This window comes from Rhinolophus sinicus, chromosome 13 (assembly GCF_057876585.1).
Source record: "Rhinolophus sinicus isolate RSI-liver-muscle chromosome 13, RSI-T2T, whole genome shotgun sequence".
Taxonomy (NCBI): domain Eukaryota; kingdom Metazoa; phylum Chordata; class Mammalia; order Chiroptera; family Rhinolophidae; genus Rhinolophus; species Rhinolophus sinicus.
In genome coordinates this window covers 52,184,420-52,209,341 of record NC_142513.1, presented here as the reverse complement: position 1 = coordinate 52,209,341, position 24,922 = coordinate 52,184,420, and the positions used below count along the sequence as shown (strand labels likewise).

Here is a 24,922-nt window from a genome sequence, read left to right as displayed (position 1 = left end):
GACACAACACGGGCTCTCCCACGGCGACTCAAAGCAGGGAGAGAAGCAGCATGAACTGAGCTCCTGCCACGTGCCAGGAAGGGCGAGGGCAGGACGCCGAGGGCCACAGGGGCTAACATTCCTGGGGACCTGCCCCATCCACACGGCACACGCTCGATGCCGTCCCACACTGATCCTGCCCAGCACCATCTCACTTGTCCTGCTACAGCATCGTCCCATTTCAGAGGTGAGGAAACCGAGGCTCACACACCTGGAGCCACGTGCCCCAAGTCTCTCACCTGTTAGTGGCAGAACTGGGGCTGAAGCTCAGGCCTGGGGCGTCTCTGTGGGAACAATCTGAGCCCCCACTGAGAAGTAGGGGAAGGGGAAAGGAGTGGGGGATACAAAGGAAGCCCAGACAGCAGCCACAGGGGCTCTTCCCTTGAAACCTGGGGGCAGGACAGCCTTTTGAGCTTCAGGGGGCACCACACGTGTGGGTGCTTCCAAGGGCCAAACCCAGGAACACACTGGTGGCTTCTGAATGAGCTACTGTGATGAGTGAAGGCCATCTGCTCTGTAACATGGCTCCATTCGTCATCTCTAGCTCCTGCAAATCACAATCAAGACCCGAACCCCTCATTTGGAAACCGTTCTAGAGGGACAGTCACCATTCACCAAAGGGCCGAAACATTTCCGTCAAAATCACTGCTAAAGAAGAAAACACGGCTGGCATTTCCAGAACGGACAGTTCAAGAGCTAGACAAAGAGGTCATCCGAAAGAGTTTTGGGATGTCAAGTCTCCCCTGCAGTTTCTCCAGAGAAATACCTGGTATTTTTCTGAACTGTCCCCATCTCACAGTGGGAAGGTCCAGGGTCCTGATAAGAGCAAGGGGTTTCCTGAGCAGCCCTGAGGTGGTGTGTGATTCCGTCAGGAAGATTAAAAAGACCAAAGCAAAAAGCAAACACCTAAAGCTGAAATGAATTCCTAACCGGTGGTCAGAAATGCAATGCAGCCCCTTTTGTTGTTGTTACAATGGGTGGTGGCAACAAGGGGCAAATCTGCAGGTGGGTCAGCTACGTAAGGGTGACAACAGCGGGCTCAGCAGCTTAGCGGCTGACAAGCCCGGGCGTGACACCCAGGAGGCAGTGATCTTCCGTCACCTGCGGGACTGCCACCTCCCTGTCACTGCCCCTGCTCTGTCTCCTCTTAGAAAACTCCATGAGCCTTGGAGAGGGACACGCTCCTTGTATGCTAGGAAAACTGGAGGACAAATTGGGAGTTTGGCGACTTTCATTCCCAAGTCAAAATCAATTATGTCTCTAACCAATGCTTAGCACTGCTCTGCCCAGAAATGCCTCCAGTGCCAGCAGAGGCCACCTGAGGGACCATCCTTGTCCCCTGTGTGGACCACCATGCCCATGGGCTCTCAGGACGAGATCCAGCCTGGCCAGACCGGTGCTACCGACTGGAGACAGGTACACGGCTCCCAAGAGCAGGACGTGGCACGCACAGGACACACTGCAAAACCTCTCCACAGGCAGCCAGCCTACTGCCAGCTCGGTCCCCAGAACATGTGTGACTTGCGTTCTTGCCCACATCTGAGAAGCTAAGGACACACCTCCGATTTTGACGGTGAAATCTTCGGCCACCATGCAGTTCCGGGCAGCCAGGTCTCTGTGGACGAACTTGTTGGCATTGAGGTATGCCATGCCGTCTGCGATCTCGCCCGCCATCTGTATCATCTTGCTCAGGCTGGGAGGGGCGAGGGCTGGATTGTTCTGTGGGAGATTAAACAAAATAATAAAAAACGCACGTGAGAATCGAGGAATGCTTCCCACTCCACGCCCTCTCAGGGTTCCCGAATCCATCTCTGCTCAACCTAAGCAGCACAGGTCAGGACGTGCTCAGAAGGAACGTATTATTACGGTGACCATAGCATCTGCTTCGCGGTCGTCATGTGCCTGCCGGCTGACCACATGACACAGAGCCGCAGGGACAAACACCAATGAACACAACTTGCGACCGGCGTTTTCTGTTCTGGGCCGGGCAAAAATTATGTAAAGTGAAACAAGCAATTTTTATTTATTTTTTTATTTTAACAATTCTCGGTTACTCAGACTCCTATCTGTTTATATGTTCTTTGTGTTTGTAGAATCAAAGTACAGGTAACAGGAGGGAGAGAACATTGCAAAGGTTGTGTGGAGATGCACACATGTGTTCCCCAAATGCACCGTGTTGTGTTTGATGGCCCACCTCAGCATTGTTAGAAATTTAATCTTCCTTTCTCTTCAGTTTTCTTCTGAAGTGCAAAACTCTCAAGACTCATTTTTGTCACCTTACAATGTGACATTCCTTGGATTGTTATTTTGTGTGGGCAAAGAGGAAAAGAAGCATTTGACAATTTAAGTCCAGCTGATGCTTATTCTTGGAGGAGGACCAAGGTAAAATAGGGACAAGGAACGTGGATAAGCAGGTCCGGCTTGCAGAGGAGGGCAACATGCTGGTTATGGAATTAAAGACAGACTCCCAAACCATAATAAATCCATTAAAAAAAGTTTTGCATAAAACATAAAGTCTCTTCATCCCCCCCCCCCAAAAAAAAGCAAAAACCAATGAGCACTGCATAGTTTAGATGCTAACCATCTCTCGCTTGTACGACTTACTACAAGAGAATTTTCCCTGCTTACAAAGTGTCTCTTCCAACACTGCAAAACCATCTTGCTCTGACAGGTCCCATGTGTCACCTCTGCAGCGCAAAGCCTCAGACAGGGCGCGTCTGGACTCAGGGATCAGACTGTGTGGGCTGAAGGTGGGGTCACTGCCAGGAGGATGGCCTGGGACCTACACAGACAGTGCCCGCTGCTGCGTGGCCAGGGTCCATACTCAGTGGACGCTGTTTTCACCCAGTGAGGGGCTAGTTTCTGCTGAAAGACAAGGACAGCTTCTAGAAGCAGTCTAACGACTCTCCAAGTACTTCTGCTTGGTTCTCTCCACTCCACATACATTTGATTCTGAAGAGACTCTCAAGACTGTTTCTGGTCATTTGAAATACTTATCACGGAGTTGCCCGGGGAAGCAACACGATGTCCCCAAGAGTAAGCCAAAACCACCACTTTCTTTAACAAGCTTTGTTCCCTCAGGACATGCCACTTCCTTTTAACCTTCTCAGGGCTTTAGAGACTCACGGCCCACTAGGACATCTGCAGGTGAAACGTTACGTTTCTGCTCATAAGACTTAAGTGGTGGAGTGCTAAGTACGGGTGTTCACGACAAGCGGCCGTTCCTAATTAACAGGAAAAACAGAACCGATAAAAGAACCCGATTTTAAGTATTGAAACAAAGGGCTGCCATTTTGGCAGCTCAGCTCGACACAGCCGTGCTGTCAGGCGTTTGCGAGCGCAGAAATCTGCCATTTGCTTAGCGTTCCTTAAGACATGTTATCCACAAGCACCCCCCGTTTCCCGAGGTAAATGAGCACATCTTTACTTGGGGGAAGATGCCAGGTGGAATATAATGAAACTGCAGGACAAGCATTCCTATTTTTACCCTTGATAGGAGTTAGAACAGGTTTAAATCTGACACATCTAAAAGCGAGTTTTCCATGTGAAAAGGAATTAAGTCCAACCCTTAGTTTACACACGAGGACACTGAGAACCGCAGAGAGTGGCAGGGCAGGGACTGAGACCATATGTTCTAAGCTTTCATTCTGCGCCTGAAATTGGGGGCACTGGGAGCGAGGGTGCCATACTTTTCAGAGGTGCCTGGAATGCCTCTGATAAGAAATCCACTGCCACGTCCCCAGCCACCTGTCTGACCAAGCTTTTCTCCTGCCTGCTGGCTTGTGCATTACAAAGTGAGCTGGGGAAAAGGGCCTAAGATCCAGGGGCGCTGGGGACCCAAGGGGGGCGCAGAGGCTGAGCGTGTTGGGAGCTCCCCCACTTGGGGCCTCAGTCCACACTCACGGCCCTCACAGAACCACCAACCTCACAGGCTGTGACTAAGGGAAGCCACTTGGGAACAGGTTCTCGGAACTAAGATGAAGGAACGACTACTTGGAAGGTGATGGCGTTTCCAATGAGAAGAAGAAAACAAAGGCTTAAGCTCAAACAGAGAAAGGCCACAGAAACCCAAACGCGTCTGAGAAAGGGCAGTATTTGAGGGAACACAAGGGGCCCCAAAGCTTATTCAACACGTAGCAACGTCAGGGTAAAGGGGGGACCTCAGAGCCACCGCAGCAGCCAAATGAAAGGCAGATGTTGCTGCTATTATTTCTAAGTATTGATCGACCACTTTATTCTCAGAATTACTCACTTAGAAGTCATGCCTCCATGAGTGCAAGAGTTGGCTCGTGGATTCACGCTATGAAAGGGGCAACGCCAGGGTGACAACGTAGGACCTGAGCCGGTTCTGAATTCAAAGCTCCTAACACAAACTGGTATTTTTTTACTAGACTGAGCAGGGCTCGGGCAGCTGAGGCGAGTATCACTCAGACGCGCAAGCAAGAGCCGGAGTGGGATGCAGAGTTTGAGAAAATGCGGCCTCCACATGCCACAGGGACAGAGTAGGGCTGACAGCACAGGGAGAAGAGGCGTGTGTTGGGGAGGGGCCTGCAAACCCAGGGTGCCTGTGGGAAACCACCGGGCTGCGTGGAAACCTCCCAGCATGAGAATCAAGTCACCCTGACGCTGGACTTGGACAAGCGTTTCGTGGAACTGAGCTGCAGGCTGGGCCTGGGATGAAAGCTGAACACGACAGGGTACATGGGGACACACGCAGAGAACCAAACGGGAAAGGCTGTGTGAGGAGCGGAGGAGTCAGCAGAGGAGACGGTTACTGCGGGCCAGGGGGCAGGACACAGAGCTGACACGGGTCTGTAGGGGGAAACGCGGGAGCGAGGGCGGTGGGGGAGGTCCCCGGAGGTGGAGGGAAGGCAGTAACGAAAGCACAGAAGGGTTTAAGGAAAAGGGTATTTGAGGCACAGCCCGTGCCTCTCACAAAAGATCGAGGCTTCGCTCTAGCCAGGGAAATCCTTCCTTTAAAGGGCCCATCCCCACGCATGCGGCAGGAAACACGCCATGCTGCAAGTAAATGGATGTAAAGACACAGTATCGTCTGGGGGAAGGTTCTAGGAGAAGAGAGCAGTTAACACGCAAAGTTGGTTAAACGCAAAACCCACCTCAATTTCTGGCCTCAGAGACCTGAGATAACTTTTGAGGTCCCCCCGTGTCATCAGTTCCATGATGACCAGCGTCGGCTGGCCCTGGGACACCACACCCAGCAACCGCACCTGGGAGGAATGACAAAGAGGGGAGCTCAGAGGGGGCGGGTGGCCCAGGATGGTTGCGGCCCACCCCACTAGGACAGGCTGTGTGGTGCTGGCACCTGCTGGCCAGGAACACAGCCCAGGTGAGCCGGCCACGGGGGCTCCTCCCACCAGGGACCTGCGTGTGCACAGGTGTCTTAAAGCCACCGTGAGGCGATGGGGGAACTCTATGGAAGATGGCAAGTCACCAAACCCACAAGTGTGGCCCCCATCACGCCAGGGGGCTCCCGGGAAGCGTGCTCCCCATGGCAGGTTTTGCCTCGTCAGGGGCTTTCTCTTACCACATGGTGACAGTTGAACTCCTTCATCACTGAAGCCTCGTTGAGAAATTCAATCCTTTCGCGCATGCTTGCAGCCTCGTTGACCGTTTTAATGGCCACCCGGGTCTCGGGCTCGTCTTTGACCACGCCCTTGGCGACCCCTTCATACACCATCCCAAAGGAGCCCTGGCCCAGCTCCCGGCTCATGCTGATTTTCTCCCGGGCGACCTCCCACTCATCGGGCACGTACACTAGAGAAGAGGGCACAGGACTCAGACAGGTGTGGTGACACCGGGGCAGAACGTGCCTCTGCGGGAACCCCTGGGCCAGAGCACAAGGTGCCACTTCCTAAAGCCCGTCCAGGAGGACATCGGGGGCAATGTCTCGGCTTAGTCTGAACTTTCCCACATGCTGTGGAGGTCAGTACGCCAACTGTATGGCCAAAAATCAGTATTTCAAATCTTCAAGGATTCCCAGAAAATTCAAGGATACTACAGCATATGATAAGAACCAGAAAGTCGTCCAATTTGAGATGTGCTTTAAGTATAAAATTCACACTGGATTTCAAAGACTTAATGCAGAAAATAATGTAAATATTTCCATAATTTTTATACCGATTACATATTAAAATTGATAATACTTTGGATATACTGGATTAAATAAAACGTTATTAACATTTCTTTCACCTGTTTCTTTTTACTTTATGTGGCTACTAGAAAAATTTAAGGTTCCATATGGGACTAGCATTATATTTTCCCTGATACCACTGCTCTTAGTCTAGACGAAGTGTCTCCAGCCTTAACAAAGACCCTGGGGCATCCACCTTGTTTCCCCGAAAATAAGACCTAGCTGGACAATCAGCTCTAATCCATCTTTTGGAGCAAAAATTAATATAAGACCCGGTCTTATTTTACTATAAGACCAGATCTTATATAAGACCGGGTATAATATTAATTTTTGCTACAAAAGATGCACTAAAGCTGATTGTCTGGCTAGGTCTTATTTTCGGGGAAACAGGGTAGTAAGGTACCGAAGCAACGGAGCTCTAACACCAAGGGACATTCAGTGGTGACCAGCTAACATCAAGGGACATTCAATGGTGACCAGCGTGGAGGGACAGCTGAGAAGAAAGTTCTCCCCAGGGCTATGGTCTCTGTTCTGTGAACCCCAGCCCTCCCCTCACTGGAGTGAGGGACTGGGTGATGGGCGTGGTAATAACTGAGCCTGAATATGATTTCCTCTCCAGCCTACGCTTCTGGTCCGATTCAATCCTGTTTAAGAAAATAAACAAACAATCCTGGGCAGGAAGGATAGAGAAAAGAAGAGAGAGGGAAAGGAAGAAGGGAGGTAAGAAAGAAAGCAAAACAGAGGGTCCATCCCACAACTCTGATGGTAGGGTGAAAACTAAAATAAAATCCACCTGTTCTATAAGCTCCGTAAGAAATTTCCATTATAATCACCTTTGTCTAATGCTGCGTGCTTACTTACATCCTTGTCTGACAGGGGAGCCCCCCAACAGGCTCCACCGCACACTGGGAGAAAGGAGGGGACCCTGGCTCAGAAACGCAGGGGGACTGGGAAGCTGGGATGGCAGCTGTTTGCGTTTGTGCTGTCAGGCGTCAGCCTCGGGTACTGCGGCTGGATGCGCCAAAAGCAGTGGGCTGACAACTGAACTTCAACATCCCAAGTCCCCAGTATCTTCCTTTAAGTGATGTCTTAAAGGAAAGAGGTCCATAAATTACGCCCAGGAGATACCATCCATTTACACCTCTGAAGAGCGTCCCATGTGGACTATTTTAGTCAACCTTGAATTTTCTTTCATACACATTTTCGTGTGTACGTAAGTCCACATGTGTTTAGGAATTTCACAAACGGACGTCTGCTCTCCATGTGTAGGAGACGGCTTACAGCCCTGAGGAAGAGGCTGACGCTTGCTCAGGAGAGTAAGTGTGCAAGACACCCAGCAGGTAAAACTCCTCACAGTACCCCTCAGAAAGTATGAAGAGACACCATCTCTATCCATTTATCTCTGAAAATCCAGGCTTGCTTTTCATCAGAATTAACCATGTAGCACGTCATAAAACATGGAGTTAGAAGCCATCGCATTCCACCCTTCCTTGGGAGGTCTGTTAGCGTCAATAGCACAATCCTTTTCTCTAAATTCAGCTCCAGGGCTCTGACTTCCTGCAGGGTTTAGGCACACAATGTTATCAGCATGTCCCTGTAGGGGATTTTCAGTGCACTCTGGAGAATGGCGACATGCAGATTCATTTTTCGGAGAAATAAGTTTTTAAAGCATTTTTGAACTGCAAATGTCATTTTGTTGCCCCTTGAGGAAACGAACTAGAAGGTGTCTGTCAAAAAGCCGAATAAATTAGGTTCAAACGAGGTGACAATGCTCCTACCTACCTGTTGGCCTGGGTGACAATAAATTTGCTTTTTGTTTGTTTTGATTTTAAAAGAAGAATCAAGACATATTATGAAACCATTCCGGAAAGACATAAAATTTCAATTCAAACCACCATTAGATTCTGATTAATGCTGTCTCTAAACTTCCTAGATACTGCATAGTCAAAGCGACAAATGCCAACCTTCCGTGCTTTATTTCAAAGCAGAGCAGATTCTCTAGGATAGTCTTATTCCATCCTTACAGAGCGGGGAAGTGGCCTTGCATTTCCCCTATAAATTCTACGAAGTGTGTGATGACTCCTTATCTTAATTTCTTTTTTTTTAAAGCAATTATTTATGCAAACAATGCATAAAAACCTATTTGCTTTTTTTTTTAAAAAAAGAAAAAGATCCTCTCCACAAGTAACTACTCTTTTTAGTTTGGTGTGTATCCTTCCAGAATGTCCTCTATGCCTTATATATATATATATATATATATACGTACATAGGTACATATATGGGGGCAGAGAGGTGCCTGTGTGTGCCTGCGCGCACATATACAGAGGATGGCAAAAGAGTGCATACACATTTTAAGAAAGGAAAAAACTGTATTAAAATTCTAATACTCAATATATACCGATAACAAAAGATGAATCAAGTCACGTTTGACTTCTGCAATCATAAGAGGTGCTCCAAATGGTTCCCACCAGCATAATTTTAATCCAGTTTTTTGTTTTCTTAAAATGTGTACACATCTTTTTCGGTACCCCCTGTATATATGCCTATTAAAAATACAACTTGGTGAGACCTTTCCGTAAACAGGAATAATGTCCTTATTATTCTGCACTTGATTTCCATTCAGAGGAGGCTGCATTTGATTGGCTTAAACGTAAACACAACTAAATTCGAAATGATTAAAGAAATCACAGTACAGCTTGACATGCTGACATAGAGCTTTAGAATGGTTGAAGTGTTTTCTTAGGTTTTCCGATTTGACCAGGATAACCAATTAGAACAATCGTGACAATTGCACATCTCCTGCACACCTTCCCTTCACTTTCCCTGAAGCAAGAAAAGAGGCAAAAACACTTTTTCTAAACACATCCACCTGATTTCCCACACGGACAAAACCGCTCCAGCTGCTCCTATGGGCCAGCTTCCCTGGCCACCCCGAGGACCTCACGGTCCTTTCCCATGGTGACTGTCAACAAGATCCCACGGACTGAGTCCTTTGGACTTCTCAACTGCCTCGTTATGGGACCTGGGCACGTTTCCCCTCTGAGCCTCATTTCCTCACCGACGCACAGATGGGCCCATGAAAACCCACCTTACAGGGGGACGTAGGGGTCAAACGGATGGTGTTTGGAAAAGCAAAAGTGCCAGTGAAGGGTACTACTGTCACTGGGCCCCACGACCGATGTCCCACCCCAACTTACTTTTAAAGGTTTGGATTTAAGAACACTAAGAAGAAAAGACAGCAAAAAAGGGAAAAAAGGAAAAATCATGGCCACTGAGTACAATCCAACTTTCAAGTCAGACCTTCTGGATGTCAACAATTTAATAGCTTTTTCGTTCTAGCATAAAATTTCAAGCCATTAAATAAATTGTTTACTGTGATGGCCACATCCATCGCTGAAGCCTGCTTTTCCTTGGGGCATCCCAAGTGTTTGCAGAATTTTTGAGATATTCAGTGAACTACTAGAAGCTTTGAAAAAAAAAAAAGGTAACAAAATGAATCCGAGGCCAAAGGTCCCTCCAAATAATGTAAATCTCTTCCCTTGTATGAGCAACAGCCCCAAAACCTCCCCGATCTGGGACTCCCGATGTGAATGCTACAGAGAAACTTACCATCCGCTGCGCTGAAGTACTCTGGGTTCACAGAAGCATACAGCACTCCATTCCCCAGCCGGCTGTTATTTCTGTCAAAAAGGATAAAGTTAAGGCTAAAAAAATTAAAAAATAAAAACACCACCTCCACACATTTCTGCATATACTTGTATCTTTGTCATTCCATTTTACTTAAGTCTGTTTCATTCAGTATCAGGGGAAAGGGAGTGAGGGGACCTTAGTGCCACGACAGCTGTCACCTACACTCCCATTCAGGCCCAGGGAGCTGGCAGACATTTGCGAACGCATCTTTTGGCTTCTTCAGTGGCCTCCGATTAGCGATTTTAAGGAAACACTGTTTCTTTACTTCATTGGAAATCGAAAGGGTTCTTTGATCAACAGCACTAAAACATCGAGTTTGCAAAAGCTTTGTGGAAGGAGCAGTATCCATGTGACAGAGCGACCGAAGGAGGGGACCATCCGTCCTACCCCCCCAAAAGGGACTTGTTGCTTTGCATCATTAGAAAATGTTTTCTGTTCCTGTAAAGAACATTTGCTTGGCAAGTCAGGTTTTCCCACCCGTAAAATACTTCCGGAGACAGTGGGCCTTCTCTCGGGCTCACAGCACCAAACCACTGAGCGACAAAACGGGTGTGAGCCCTCCCCGTGTCACTCACCTCTTTCTATGGAAGACGTACAGCATTATAACCAACCCGCCCACGATCAGCAACACGGCCACGGGCAGCGCGATAATCAGATGCATGAAGTTTTCATATGTTGCTGCAGACACAGGGGGACAGTCAATCGTCACTCTGTGCACAAGCTGCTCATTGCGTTTTTTTTTTTAATCATTCAGCTGGAAGTATGGGGGGTGGGGGGGGGGAAGAAAACCTGACAATTCCTGCACTGCCCTATCACGAACTAGGAATTCTGAAGGGCAACGGGATCAGAAATAAGCGCAAAAACACCGAGTTACCTGAAAAAAGATGAAGTAGGTGCCGACTGCAGAGGAGACCCAGTTTTGATTTTGGAAGTGCAGTGTATCCTGCACTAATAATTCCAATGATGGGCTCAAGTGAAATAATCTTTGTATGCAGTTGGTGACTATGATGACAAATGCATGTATTTGCTAAAATAAAATAGAGATTCCTCCGTATACAGTTTTTACCCCCTGTACTGACCTTTCTACCTGTCTTAAGATGGTTTCACAGACGACTTAAAAGAACAAATTAGCTGGCTGGCACCCCCGGCCAAAGTTGCTCTGAATACTCCCCAAACATTAGAGTCTGGTTATAAGTCTGAGACCACTGAGCTCATGGCAGCACGCTTGTCCCCATCACCGCCACTTATGTGACAGATGTCAGCCTGGAAACTGGGGACACCACTGATCCACAGCCTTGAAAATTACGCCAGATGCAGGAAACCAATACATCCGTAAGTGCGTCACCACCAGGAACATGGACGAACCGATCGGAGCCGTTTATGGAGAGATGGCTGTGCCCAGGACCGCCTGGAGGGGCTGGGAGGAGGCACTGCCATGACGTGGGGGCGGGAGGGGACCTGGGCATGTCCCTGTTACCCAGCTCAGACCGCATGAAGAAATCCCTGCTCCCTTTCGATACACGAGGAAGGCTCCGAGAAATGAACTGCCGTCCCCAGGGTCACACAGGCAGCTGGCAAGCCATGGCCCTGGGATTGGAACCCGGATCTCTGCACCCACAAAACAGACCTCCCCCACAAAGCAAGCACCCTGGAGGCTCCGAGCCAAGGCCGTGGTAGTGACAACAGAGGCTGGATTCCAGAGGTATTTAAGGGGCAGCATCAATGAGATGGGTTTGAATGAGAAATGAGGGGCTGCAGAGACAGAGAGGTGAGGGGCGCCTGTGAGGGTCCCGGCTTGGGGGGTGCGTGGGTTACGTGGCTGCTGGCTGAGCTCAAGAACAAAGAACAGAGAGAGATTCTGAGGGAAGCAACTGTGATTTGGGTTTTGTGTACGAGGAGTGTAGGTGCCCATGGGACATCCAAGTCGAGACATCTATGTGGAAATGGGGTTGGAACTCAGTGGGGACCAAGTTACATCGGTTATGAGTCACTCACTAATGATTATTTTGCCACTCATCACTATTACTGTTATGATGCTTTAAGGACTATTAAGGCTATTTTAATTTTGTAAATTAAGGATATTTTTATCAAATGACTCTCAAAATGGATGGATACAGGCCCTGGCATTTTCTAATTCTCGAGAATACTAGCAAGCTATCACTGCCTTTGGGAAGCTGAGAGAGTCGGTTTTTTTTTCCCCCTGAGGACTATTTCTTATTTTTGTATCTCTTATACTACTGGTCAGGTTGCACTGTGTTCTTTTCAAGTTTCATATTTCCACAGGGACATGGAGAAACTGGAACACATCCAGAAAAGAACAAAATGACTAAATGGCGAGAAAATTGCTCTCTGAGCCTGGGCTACAAGAAAAGGCCCAAAGACCTGAGACTGTTTCGTCTGGAGAGGAAAAGTCTGAAGAGTAATTTCATAGTATTCACGCACGCAAAGGGTTCCCGGAAGGAGAGCAGTTGCCAGAAAGCTTCCAAAGCTTCCATCTCGTCGGAGGATTAAACGAGAGGAAATGAGACTAAAGTGGGAACAAGTCTCGTCTGACAGGAGGAAAACCTTCCTGATGGCCAAGCAGGCACGCAGACTTAATTTTCCTGTGGCTCATGCCCCCTTCTGCTGGAAAGATCGCACCAGAGGGGTCTTGGGTTTCCCACTGGCATCCTAGCACGCACGGGGTTAAAAACAGGGTAGCCCTGGCAGAGGAATATGTTATCTCTGCAGATGAACCACGATCACTGAGCCCCGGAAGCCATGCCTGCTGTTTCTCAGACCACAGCCCAACGCCAGACCCCAAAGCTAGGCTCTGTCCCTGGCTTGAGGGGTGCGTAGGGTATGAGGCCACTGGCTGAGCTCAAGGACAGAGAACGGAGAACTATTCTGAGGGTAGCAGCTGTGATTTGGGTTTTGCACACGAGGAGTGTGAGGTGCCCATGGGACACCCGAGTCGAGACGTCTATGTGGAAATGGGGTTGGAACTCAGTGGGGTGGATGCAGACAGAAGAGGCGAGAGGAAACAGCAAGACAATACTCTGGAGAGCGTCCTAGGAGGATCGTGAAGGTTCTAGCACTGGAATGACAGCACTCGCTAACAGGGGAGAGCAGGGTAAGTGGACAGCAGGGAGCTTTCAGACTATGTAAGTGCTGTAAGCTTTCAGAACTATGTGCTGAGCCCTAAAACCAGAACCCAGGCTCATGAAACGCTTCCTCAAGGTCTGCAATTCTAGTCACCCTATCCTTTTGATATCTGTCACTATTAGGGTTGTCAAATATCACGCAGGTGCCAACCAGGTAGACTGCTGGACCGGCGGAACCCTGAATTTAAAAACTCAGACTCCAGGTCAGGCCAGCACAGGGGTGGGCACCAGGAGGGAGCAGCCAGTGGGCACTGCCCCCAGACTCACAGGTCACACCAGTAAGCAAGGAGGGGCTGCTCTTCCGTGTGGGAGAGGCAACAAGAAACAGTGTTAACGCCAAATCTGGTCCCCTTGTCTGAACACGAAATAATCTAAAAAACTGTGTTTCGACTAAGAAACAATAGAAACTCATTATGGAACTAAGGAGGAATAGTTATGTCATTAAAAAAAAAATACACTGACTTTTCTTGGCCAAGCAAACCTAGGGCCCTTGCTGGGCTTATTTATTTTACAAAATTCAGTTTTAAAATCTGAAGTCCTCGCACAGGATGGCCTTCTAAAAATTCTGTCTTGTCGACGGTTTGAGCATAAATTCACGACGTGGCCCAGTCTCTGGGCCAGACAGTGTACTCAATGCCCGCTGGTGCTTTCAAAATGCATCTGTGCTTCACCAACAGACAGCGCAGGGGTCACTGTCTCAGCCTGGGGTGCTGTCACAGAGAACTTGGCCCTGGCTCTGGCTGGACCAATGGCCCCCAGGTTCTGTCACCCGATAGGATTCTAAGCCCTACCCAGGGTCTCTGACAATTCAGTGCTTTGCAAAATGCTTGGACATAAACCAAGCTGAGAGCCAAGGCCTCTTGCTGACCCTCTCCAAAGAAGGGCTCAGGCACCCCCCCATCAGACAAGTAGGGACTCTGAGTGCAGCAGCCCCCCAGCCCAAGCTCCCACACGAGGTGCTGGCAGCAGGGTAACCCTTCCCAAAGCTGGTCAACTGGGCTCCCGAGGGAAATCAGAAGCCAGGACAACCTGGCTTCCCCAAGCCCGGCCCGAGCTGCTCTGTGTTCCCAGCCACGCCCCCCACCAGCCTTACTTTTGGCCTGGACGTAGAAGAACACAGGCTCCGTCCAGGACCCGTTCCCAGACAGAGAGGTGGCCTGGATCCGGGCCGTATAGTTGCCCGGGTTGAGCCGGTTCAGCCTGGCCCCTCCGTACTTCCTGTACTCCTGCCTGGACACACATTCCCGCTGGTCCTGCGGGCGAAGAAAGCATGCGGCTCAGTTTCCCACCAACACGGGAGAAACAGGTGCCTCCTGCTGCCCCACCTCTCCCCTCCCTTGTAACAGGGATCCCCGTTTGCAGTAAAAGGGAAGAAGCCATGTCTTCAAACACAGTCGTCCAGGAACACCGACGTTTTAACCAAACACATCTCACACACACACACACACACAACTTTTTTTTTTGTAACCCAAAAGAGCTTTAGAAAGAGGAAGTTATTAAGACCCATCTAGTCTACGCCGAAAGGTCATTTTGTGCAACAAAACAGTTTCTCGAGGGAGACAACGCGCCCCGCTCCTTGCACACTCCGTGTACCTCTCAAAGACTCAGAGCTGACACACAGCCCTGAACACTCACAGACTTACACTCCCTGTATTGTTTTAGGTCTGAAGCAAAGCAGGATGTCACCTGTGCTGTACTGTCACCTACGCTACCAGCTGTAATGGCGACACACCCAGACACCGCCCGCTCTTACCTCCACTTGGGATCCGTATTTTATTTCATACATCAGAATTAATCCGTTGGGATTCTCAGGTTCTGGCCACTTTAAAAAGATGGAGTTTTCAGGCCTCGACTCCCAGGTAACCGGCCCAGGAATGTCATCTGCTCCTTCTGTGCAATGACATAAAGGGGCAATAAAGTCAGACTGGGGTCCCCAGGAGCGCCAGCACCGCGCCCAGGAGGCCCCACTCCCAGACTCTGGTCACCTCCATGCTCGTGCTACCACCCGCTGCCTCTGGCAGAAAAGAGAACTGGGCGGGTCAGCCACCCTTAGACATGGGTGAACGGCTGTCTGAGCAACAGGCAGCTTCTAAGTTACAAGGGGGAGGGGAAGACCAAATGAGCAGGACCAAAGGCTACTCCTTGAGGCGCAATGGTCCCTCTGAACCAAGGCAGCTAACGGGGAGTTTCATGGCATCTGTGAGAACTCAGGAGGGACTGGGCAAGTTTCCCTGTGCACAAATTGGGAAATACACACCGTGAACCAACGAGGGGGACCAGAGTTGACCTTGAAGCAAGCACCCCGCCCTTGACTACTCTGGAGAGACTGGGGGGAGGGGGTGTGATATCACTGTGAATGGACTCACTCCCTGGGCTGCTGGGCTCCCAAGATGAGCCCCCACCCTTTCCTAAGCAGAGCTGAGACCAAGGAGATGCCCTCTCTGTAGCACACGACCTTCTCCCCTGGGCTGGGAGTGGAGCGAGCTGGATCACACCGTACCTGCAGGCATGGTTCTTGCAAAGACAAAGTTGGAGGCGCTGCAGCCCAGCTTCTCGGCCTCGTGGTTACAGCTGTGGATATCAATGCGGTACAAAGTGAAGGGCCGGAGGTTGGAAATGACCGTCCTCTCCTTGTTGTCCACTCTGCTCTCAAAGAAAGGGTATTCCGTCTCCAGCTCTTCTGGGTCTGTCATGTTGTAGGTATCTGCCACGGTGCTGTTCCTGCTTCGGCTGGACATGGTGGTGTTGGCAACTTGCATGACATCTCTCCGCTTCCTTTCAGGTCTGCAAGAAAGAGAGGAACTGGGCTTGCAGGGGCTGCCATGGCTTTTGTCTCGGCCCCAACGCGGGTTAGAGTAACAGCAAGAATAGGAAAATCTCCACCTTGGAATAAATAGAGCTCTTCAGCCCCCTTGGATAGATCAGAACCAGCGCATACTACGGGGATTTCCTTCTCCATTATTTATTTTGCTTTCTCTTCTCTGCAAACCTCAGAGTCGGCACAGACTGGCCCCTGGCTCCCAGACTGGTTACTCGATTACACCTACAGGCATCATCCTGCTGCTTCATCAGAATGTGATGGCACCCAGTCCACAGACCTCATGGTCGAGCACCAAAGGTGACCAACCTACTGGCCACGCTAAGACTTATTAGGGGTGAGGGGCAGGAGAGATGTGCAGTGTGGGCCCCAGAGTGATGGGGTAGAGGGGCTTCTAAGGCCCGTGGTGGTGGCTTCTTTGACCGTCTTTGACTGTGGAAAAGTAAAGATACCGGCAGCGAGCATTTGTGGGGACCCCCGACCCTTCCCTCTGAAGCTCCCACTGACCCCCTCTCCTCTGAGGCCCCCGAGTCTGTATTTTTCACGAAACCAACATAACACCTGTTTGCATCTCTGAGTAACAGGTCGCTTGGGATTCAGCCACTGCAAAATAACACTGCGTCAAAACCCCTCCCACAGGCAGCCCACCCACTCCTGTACCTGGGATTATAGTTCACTCGGTGGTTTATTTATGTATAAACACCACACTTCGGAAGACTGCGAAGCTGATGCTATTGACACCACGTCGGGACGGGGAAGAGAGGCCACGCGGGACATTATCAGGAAGACAGGGCACGGGGCAAGCAGAACGGTCATTCATGATTCTCTGCAAACGGCCACCTTTCCAAACGGCACGACCAACACAACTAGAATTAACAGCTTTCCCCACTCCCACCCATGATACGACCTGCTCCTTCTGGAAAACCTTTTGCCCTTCAATATCTGTTGACATTTCAGTTACTTAAAATCAAACTATAGGATTTTAAAAATAAAGGCAACGGTCAAAGGAAGCCATTTATCATCACATACTGACTCCAGAAGCAACGTACGAACTCTGACTTCCGTGGGACGCGTTGGATGATGGATAATGTACTAAATCGGACTTGACTGGTTTTAGCCCCCAAATAAATTGCTCTTAGAACACATTGAAAGCAATAAAAAGTGTCTCTGGACAATATGATTGTAAAACAGAAAACCTTCCTTTCTGATTCAGTCATTCTGTCACCTGGACATTCCTTTGACCCGAATTCTGTCAGAAATTGTGTGGCCATCAGATTTATGTCTCAGTAGGAGGCACGAAAAAACAAACAGGAAGTCCTTACACATTGTGGTCCCTCGCTATGGACAAAACATAGTATTTATGTTTGTCTTATGAAAAAAATAAAAAAGCAACAGGAAGTTGGGCCCATCCTGGAAGACAGAATGTCAGGGCCACAGGGACGCCTTCACCACGGGGAACTGGCCTAGGGGAAAGGGCTTTTGAACTTGACACCACGAGCATGACGCGTTAATAAATATCTGTGTCAGCCACAGCTCTGCCTTCACATACTTGCCCTTGTCTTCCACATCTGCTGAGAAAAAACAGTACTGCCTCGTGACTACGAATGGAAAACTAGGGGCGTTTCAGCAAAACTTTCCCAAAGCCTTGATCACAACCGAACCTCTGGCAGATCGTGGGATACGGCAGGAACGTAGCCGACAGCTTGGGATGGAGACTAAACAGACAACTCCTGCCCAGCCTGCGTGGGACCCTCTACATTCATCCTCTTCTGGGGCCCCAGGACGTAACAGCAGCTAAGCCTCTGCTGGCTTGGGGGAATGGCCCATTTGGAGAAGCAGTGCCACACAGGGACAGAGCCTTGGTGTGCGGGAAGGGAGGGACACATCCCAGATCCATCGTGAATTCCTTAGGATGCTGGGGAAGTCGCGAACCCAGAGCTGTGCTTTGTAAACATCTGTGAGCTCTTTTCCAGCCCTAAGACTTTCTGACTCTCGGCACCACTCACGATCTACAGAATATCTGGACTAACACGTGAACCGAAACCCTGTAATTACCAGCAAACAGGAAACGTCACCTTTCACTTAGCATGTTTTCAAGGCTTATCCATGTTGGAGGCCATACCTCAGAACCTCATTCTTTCCTATGGTTGAATGATATTCCATTGCATGGACAGGCCACATCTGTGTATCGACTCATCCACTGACGGACACTTGGGTTGTTCCCAGCTTATGGCTACTGTAAACCGTGCCGCTTTGAACCTTTACATTCCCCCATGTTTGTCCCCACTTGGCAGAAACAGAGACTGGAGCCAGAGAGCAGACAGGTCCCTCAGGGTGGAAGCTGCTTCCCAAACCTGCCTGTCAGGGAGGCCTGTGGCAATTGGTTGTGTTTGGAAGTTGGGGCCCTTTGAAAACTGACTGATTCTCTCCCTGCGGCTTCTCCTTCTCAGCTGAGCAGAGTGGGGGGCAGAAAAGGGCCCAGTCTCAGTTTCCACTCACTGGTTTCCATGAGCAGGGGCAGGTGGTTTCAGCTCTCTGAGCTCCAGTCCCATTCTCACAACACAGTCCGCCTGCCCTCTGCAGGAGGTCGTGTGCCCGAGAGGCAGCTGTCCTGTCATGCCGGTGGCCCCCATCTCCACAAGCCCTGAGCCCCTTTCCTTCAGAGCTAACCGGCTTCCCCAGGAACCCCAAAGTACTATCCTATGTTGCCACTCTCTCCTTGATGGCGACAGGATGTCACCTTTTGCGTTGCGTGCCTTTTACTTAGCATAATGTGTTCAAGGTTCACCCACGTTGCAGCCTGTATTTCAGGATCTCATTCCTTTTTATGGTATTCCATTGGCTAGACCTGCCACCTTTGTGTATCCATTCATCTACTGATGCACACTTGGGTTCTTTCCCTCCATGGCATTACTTCTCCCCATGGGCTCTGCCCCAAGGCTGCTGACCTGCGAACTACCAGAGTGGAGAGAAAGCAGCAGACCCTGGCTGAGGGGCATGAGCCGGAGACATTTTCAAATGATACGGGTACCTGGGCACAAAGATGGAGTTGTGCAGGAAATTCTCGAAGACTTTGCGATACTCAGCCTCCTCCTTCTCGGCCTGCTTCTCGGCTTCGGTTTTGGGGCAAGCACAGCAAGGCCCCTTCTCTCCCCCACACACTTCGGTCTTGGGGTTCTCCGTCACCTCTTCAATGTCAATGGTGCCATCGGCATACTTCCTGATGGGGATTTTGTCTGCTCGGAAAAGAGAGGCCCGATGAGAGCAGAAATGAAAGCCAAGTGCTACACGCTGCGAGGACAGAGAGCTGTCAGCATCGCAAGACCGCGGCTGGTTTCCAGCAAAGGGCGTGAGCTGGTAACCTGATACAGGTAACATGGGGGCTCCATCAGCTCAGCCGATGACGGGAGCTCAGACTTACAGGTCTCCCCACCCTGCAGCCTTACCCTTGGAGCAGTAATTGTGCCGGTAGAGGTAGCTGTCCTGGGGCTGTCGCTGCCACCTCACAATGTAGTAACTCAGGTTGCCGTTGGGCAGAGAAGGTGGGTTCCACTTCACGATGAGCTGAGACGATGAGTTGGAGGCTGAAAGGACATCCAGGGGAATGGAAGGAACTGGAGAGGGGAACAAAGGACATTTCAGAGAATGGCGTGAACCCCGAGATCCAGGCGGTCAGACACTCAGTGCAAACCAACCAGAAGCAGCACGTTTGGCCTGGATGAGCAGACAGCAGTGACCACAGAAATGCCAAATGAAAAACCGGGCCCTGTTTTGAAATAGTCTTCATTTCAATGCCATCATTTCCCTTCATAATATCTATTCTCAGGTAATCTCTTTCAAACACAACCATTGCTGCGCTGCAAATGGAAAAAGGTTATAGAGGCGCACCAGGGTGAGAATGGCTGACAAAACCTATCGCTAATTCAAACACCGGAATGTTCTCGTGTGTGACAACTGCCGGGCTCCCACCTGGGATTTTGAATCTTATACAAATGGCAAGAAGCCAAAATGAAAGGGGGAAGTGAAAAAGGAGAGAGAGAGACAGAGAGAGAGAGAGAATACGTGGAGGAAAGGAAAAGGCGGGGTAAACAGCCCAGAAGTCTACCATCCCATGACTATGCTTCAGCGGGACGACCGAGACTGAATCTGGAAAGCAGCGCACAGATACCTGAAGCATTGGTGCGAATGTACAAGATTTCACTCTTGGCCCCCCGGATGTGGTCGTTCTCCACCATGGTGAGGGTCACGGCCTTGACGTACACGGCGTACTGCGTCCAGGGCTTCAGGCCGTGCAGTAAGATGCCAGGCTCCATGTCCTTGTTGGAAGGAAGGTCCACGTCCACCATGTTCCAGCTGTTGGAGCCACAGGCATCCTGCCCGTCGTACTCCGTCACGTTTTTAAAGGGGCTGAAAGACAATCGGTAACGCTCAGAGAAGGGGGGGTGAGGGCTCTGCCATCCATGCTCTCAGGAACTCTTCCCCGGGGGCCTAGTGCATTGCACGTTCTGTAATGGGGATTCTAAATAAAACAGATCATCAATTAGATTTTTATGGAAGAATAAAATCAAAGTACTGGACTCCGGCTGTCACCACGGTGGCATTTGCATGATAGAACGGAATAGTCTGCCTCAGGAAGAGTAAGTTCTAGAGTCCCTGGGACTGAAAATACTGCTCCTGAAGAATATGTGCAAATGCTAGTTTTCTCTTTCTGAATGGGGCACTTTTTTCACCAGTAAGAAAAAAAATAAGCATCGTCATTTCACGCCGACAACAGCTACGATGAAGAATGACTTTTGGAGAAAAATGACGTTGCTACAGAAAAACAGCTTCTAAAATACAGCTTCCGACATCTCATTTGCTCACAAGCAATTCTGACTGCTGATGTCTTATGATATTCAAATATTGGGCTTCCAGGTTGTCTCAGAAACTCGCATCCACTCATGGATGAGATGACCAGCTGGCTTTGCCACAGCACCGGAAGGACTCTCGAAGGGACGAGAGCATTTCCACAGATGCTGGGTAGAAATCTGACATCTACCAGGTCAAAGGACTGGACGGCAGCTGGCCACTGGCTTCTGAAACACACTAACGTCCCCCTCCCCGTCATCGCAATGGAAGACCGTGAGGGACCCCGACCTACAGCAAGACCTCATCATCCTGGGTCCTTCCTGCCTATTTCATTGCGAGGACCCTTCCCAGGGCCCGGGCTCCAGCAAGGGGAAGGGTACCAGAGACTGCCATGGGTGGCTCTGGTCCCAGCTGTGTGGGGAAGCCCAGCCCCGGGAAGGAGACCTGAGGCATCAAGATGGGGTCTGGGGAAGGGGGACTAAGCAGGCTGGGATGCCCCCTGACTAGAGGAGGTAAAGGAAGGAAGAGGGGACCAAGAGCTGCCTTCTGGAGGTGTAAGTCATGGCTGGCACGTGTCACCGGAAGGCACAAGAAGACCCCAGCAGATCTGGGGAGAAATCATGAAAGGTTAGAGCCATGAAAGGGCCAAGACCTTTCTTCCCATTGTCCCCTGTTCAGAGGACTCATGACCTTGGGAGGGGCACATGAATGGGAGGGCAGGAATGAGATGACGGACCTGCCCTGGGGGTCACCTTGAGGGGATCTAAGCATCCCATGGCATGTTCCTGGAGTCAGGTTAGCCTGGCAGGTTTATTTCAATCATGTCCTCCATCCCAGCTCATGAATATGGAGACTGTTCTAATTCTCTAAACAAACAAGCTTTGCCTTTTGGATTTATGTTCTGCAAATGCCTGTACCCACTGAAGCTAACGCTTCCCCCCCCCTCCTGCAATGATGGCTGCCATGTGACAGTGGGCGGGGGGCAGGGGAGCACAGATGGAGCGCGGCATGCCCGCTGCCAGCCCGGCCAACACAGCGCCATCGCCACGCCCACTCACGCTTCCTTGTAGTAGACGGTGAAGCTGATGAGGTCCCGGTAGTCCGGGGGCCGGTACCGGTGCCACGTGATGATAATGCGGTTCTTCCACGTGCTGGTGGACGTGAAGTGCAGGACGTCGCTTTCACCTGGGGCAGAGGCACGTGCGTCAGTGACACCCCTCAGCGCCCGTCTCTGCCCTGGGCCTGACACGTCACCTGTCCTGCACTATTCCCTCTTCTCCAGAGCGGGCTGCCCGTGCTAACTGAGTCCCTTCTGGGACGTCGCGGTGGCTCTCTGACTTCTCCTGAGGACCCAACACGTCAGTCCGTGGAGGGAGCTGCCAGGGGCTCGCTCCTCTGCCTTAGCACATGTGGTGCTGGGGAGGTGGGCCCGGGAGTGAGTCCTCACCTGAAAGATATGGTGGCCTGATCTTTCTGCTGGTCCCTAAGCCATGGGCTCCCGAGGGGCCAGGGAAGGGGAGGGTACACCTTTAACTGCCATGACTCTCTGAGAGATGATGCGTGGATAGCTGCCTGCTCGTGTGCGGCCACCCAAGACAGGCAACAGGCCACGTGTGCCACCAAGGGCACCTTCTCTGAGAGTGTACTTGGTGTCACCAGGAGAGGGCACAGGAAGGGCGCGGAGGCCTCCAGCTGCCATTGACACACAACAGGGACTAGAGGAAGCATGGACAAGAGCAATGTCACGTGGCAGAACCTTCTGGGCTCTGTGAGAAGTAAGCCCTTCCTCCGTCTTGTTCCTCTGACCAGATTCAAATGCGATGAGAACCCGGGATGGACGGACGACTGCCCCCCTCACGGAGCCCACACTCCCCTACACACTGTGCTTCTCCCGCTTCTGCCTGCATCCCACGGCTCACTCAGCAAGGGAAGCAGAGACGCTACGGGCAGCTACAAGCTCACAAGAATGCGCGACAAAGCCAGCGGGAGTGAGGTCGACAAAATGTGGCAGTTCCTGCTCAAGTGTTATGTAGAGAGAACACATGATGTTTTTCAAGGGAAATAAATGGCGACTATATTCGTGATCCGACAGATCAGACTGGCCGCGTGCGTGCAAGGAGAAAAGCACGGAAAATACTCTGACACCGTGCGTGAGCCAGGCAGGGGCGGTGGCGGGGAGGACGAGGGAGAAGGGGCTCACTGCAGATGTGCTCCCAGCTCTGCGTCGGGTGTCTCTGCTCTAAAAACTCTTCCGCAGGAAGCTGAGTATCTACCAGGTAAGTCCAGACACCAGCGAAACAAGTCCAAGTCAAATGCTGACCCTGTCACCCAGCGTCCTGGCTGTGTGTGCACAAGTGGGTGTGGAAATCACCCTCAGGCACGTAAATTCCCTTTTTGCCCCCTAACACTCTTCCCTTATTGAAGGCTGATGGTGGAGAGACAATTTACTTTTATAATGCCATCCAGCCAAACAAAGCACAACGTGGGTAAAAGCAGAGTAATATACAGGGTCAGACAAGAAATACACTGCCATTGTATGTCTCAGACACGAGCCCTGAAAGTAAAAATGGCATACACAGGGCAAGGTTAGAATCCTAGTGTCCTAAACTTAAAAAGCAGCATCAGCTCAGGGAGGAAGGTCTCGCCGTCGTTTTCACGTTGGTGTGGCAGCCAACGGAGAAGGCCGAGTCAGGGACACAGGACCTCGTAGCTGAGCCCCACCACTCCCCTCAGGCCACCCCGACACTCTGTGGGTGACTGCCTGCCTGCCAGGGCTGGAGAGGACCAGCTCTTGCTGGAAAAATAATCTAACCGTGTGCCTGGGCGTGGAAAGACACTGACGTCTGTATTCTGTAAGCATGTCTTTAAAATCCGAGTGAGCCTATTTATAAAAGCTCAGCACACCTATACCGATAGACGCTAAGGGACATTTACGAACATAAAGCAGTCATGAGTCTGCCCTACTATTGACTTTGAAGTAAACATGTACAGTCGAAGTGCCAGTGCAGGAGGCCGCGTGCCATCCCCCCACCCCCAAGGGAAGCGAGGACCGGGCCACCAGTGGGGTCCACAGTCACTCACAGGAGGCTCTCTCTCCGTTGTTCCTGGTGTTGATGTCCCCTTTGCTCTGGCGGCCTTTAGTCCCCGTGACTTCCTCCATGCGGTAAATTTCGGAGACACACAACTTGGGGTTGAAAGCAAAGTACATTTTCCCGGCTTTGATGGTGAGGTTGCGGTGGTCCCAATCCCACAGCTGCTGCAAGTTCTGGTTGTCGAGGACGTAGAAGGAGTAATTCCTAGAAGCACAAACACCCATGTTTTAGCATCCCTGCCCATTGCCACCCACGGCCCTGTCCAGCCTGCCAGCCCCCACACAGGTCCTCTTTGCCACCTGGCTCCAGAATCCACTGCCTCTGCCGATACGGAACTTAGGTACCATCGGTGTCCCCATGAACAATGGCCATCGCAGGCTCCAAGGACAGCGTAAGGAAATCGACCAGACACTAATTTTATAACCGCTATTACCAACAAAGAATGCTTCTCACCTGGGAGGATGTCACTCCAATCATCCCCAGAAACGCCTTTGGTTATTTCTCTCAGCAAAGAATATGTGTCCTGTGCTGGAAACCAGTCCACGGGAGAACAGATATGCTCGGCTACTCAACCGGAACGGCTTACACATCTGCTCTAGAAAGTCTGCCATTACCGTGAGGTCGATGCCATCCCCGCCCACGGCAGAGTACCGATGGGGTCGGAGAGAGAACGGGGCAGGGAGACACACGCGGCGGTGGGCCAGCCCTGGGCCTGCTCCCTCGTGCACATTCCCCCACCTTCCAAAGCCTCAGCTTCAGTCCCCGGAGAAGATGGGGAAGGAGAAACAGCCCACCCGTCTAGGCAACTGCGACTCAGCGTCCAACAGTTCAGGGAGCACAAAGCCTGTTTTCAGAGCGCTGAGGCCCACCTGAGGTTCTGACCAGCAGGTGGGGTGGCCTGAGAATCTGCGCATCTCACCAGCACCCAGGGTGAGGATGCTTTGGTCCTAGGACCACATCTGGGGAAGTGCTGGCCTAACGGATGCTGGGCACCAGCAAGGGCCTGGAGGTCGGCAGCCGACCAGGTCAGACGTGGGTCCTGTCCCCAGCGGGTGGCAGCAGACCAGCTGTCCACGGAAGGCAAGATGCCTGGACAGCCAGCACTGGCTACAGCTGCCTCAGAAGAAAGCCATACCCGGGA

At 50.9% G+C, this 24,922-nt stretch overlaps 1 protein-coding gene across 1 annotated transcript in view; it reads right to left on the bottom strand.

Moving 5' to 3' along the window:
• IGF1R (insulin like growth factor 1 receptor) overlaps positions 1-24,922 on the bottom strand; it is a 258,431-nt gene that overhangs the window by 18,540 nt on the left and 214,969 nt on the right. The window contains exons 6-18 of the mRNA XM_019726667.3: positions 23,771-23,985; positions 21,748-21,874; positions 20,010-20,248; positions 19,288-19,455; positions 18,873-19,077; positions 15,524-15,807; positions 14,777-14,913; positions 14,117-14,276; positions 10,456-10,558; positions 9,800-9,870; positions 5,585-5,814; positions 5,157-5,267; positions 1,599-1,758 (exon numbers count right to left, since the gene is read on the bottom strand). Coding sequence (XP_019582226.1) covers positions 1,599-1,758; positions 5,157-5,267; positions 5,585-5,814; positions 9,800-9,870; positions 10,456-10,558; positions 14,117-14,276; positions 14,777-14,913; positions 15,524-15,807; positions 18,873-19,077; positions 19,288-19,455; positions 20,010-20,248; positions 21,748-21,874; positions 23,771-23,985 — 2,210 coding nt within the window. The remainder of the gene's footprint in view (positions 1-1,598; positions 1,759-5,156; positions 5,268-5,584; positions 5,815-9,799; positions 9,871-10,455; positions 10,559-14,116; positions 14,277-14,776; positions 14,914-15,523; positions 15,808-18,872; positions 19,078-19,287; positions 19,456-20,009; positions 20,249-21,747; positions 21,875-23,770; positions 23,986-24,922) is intronic.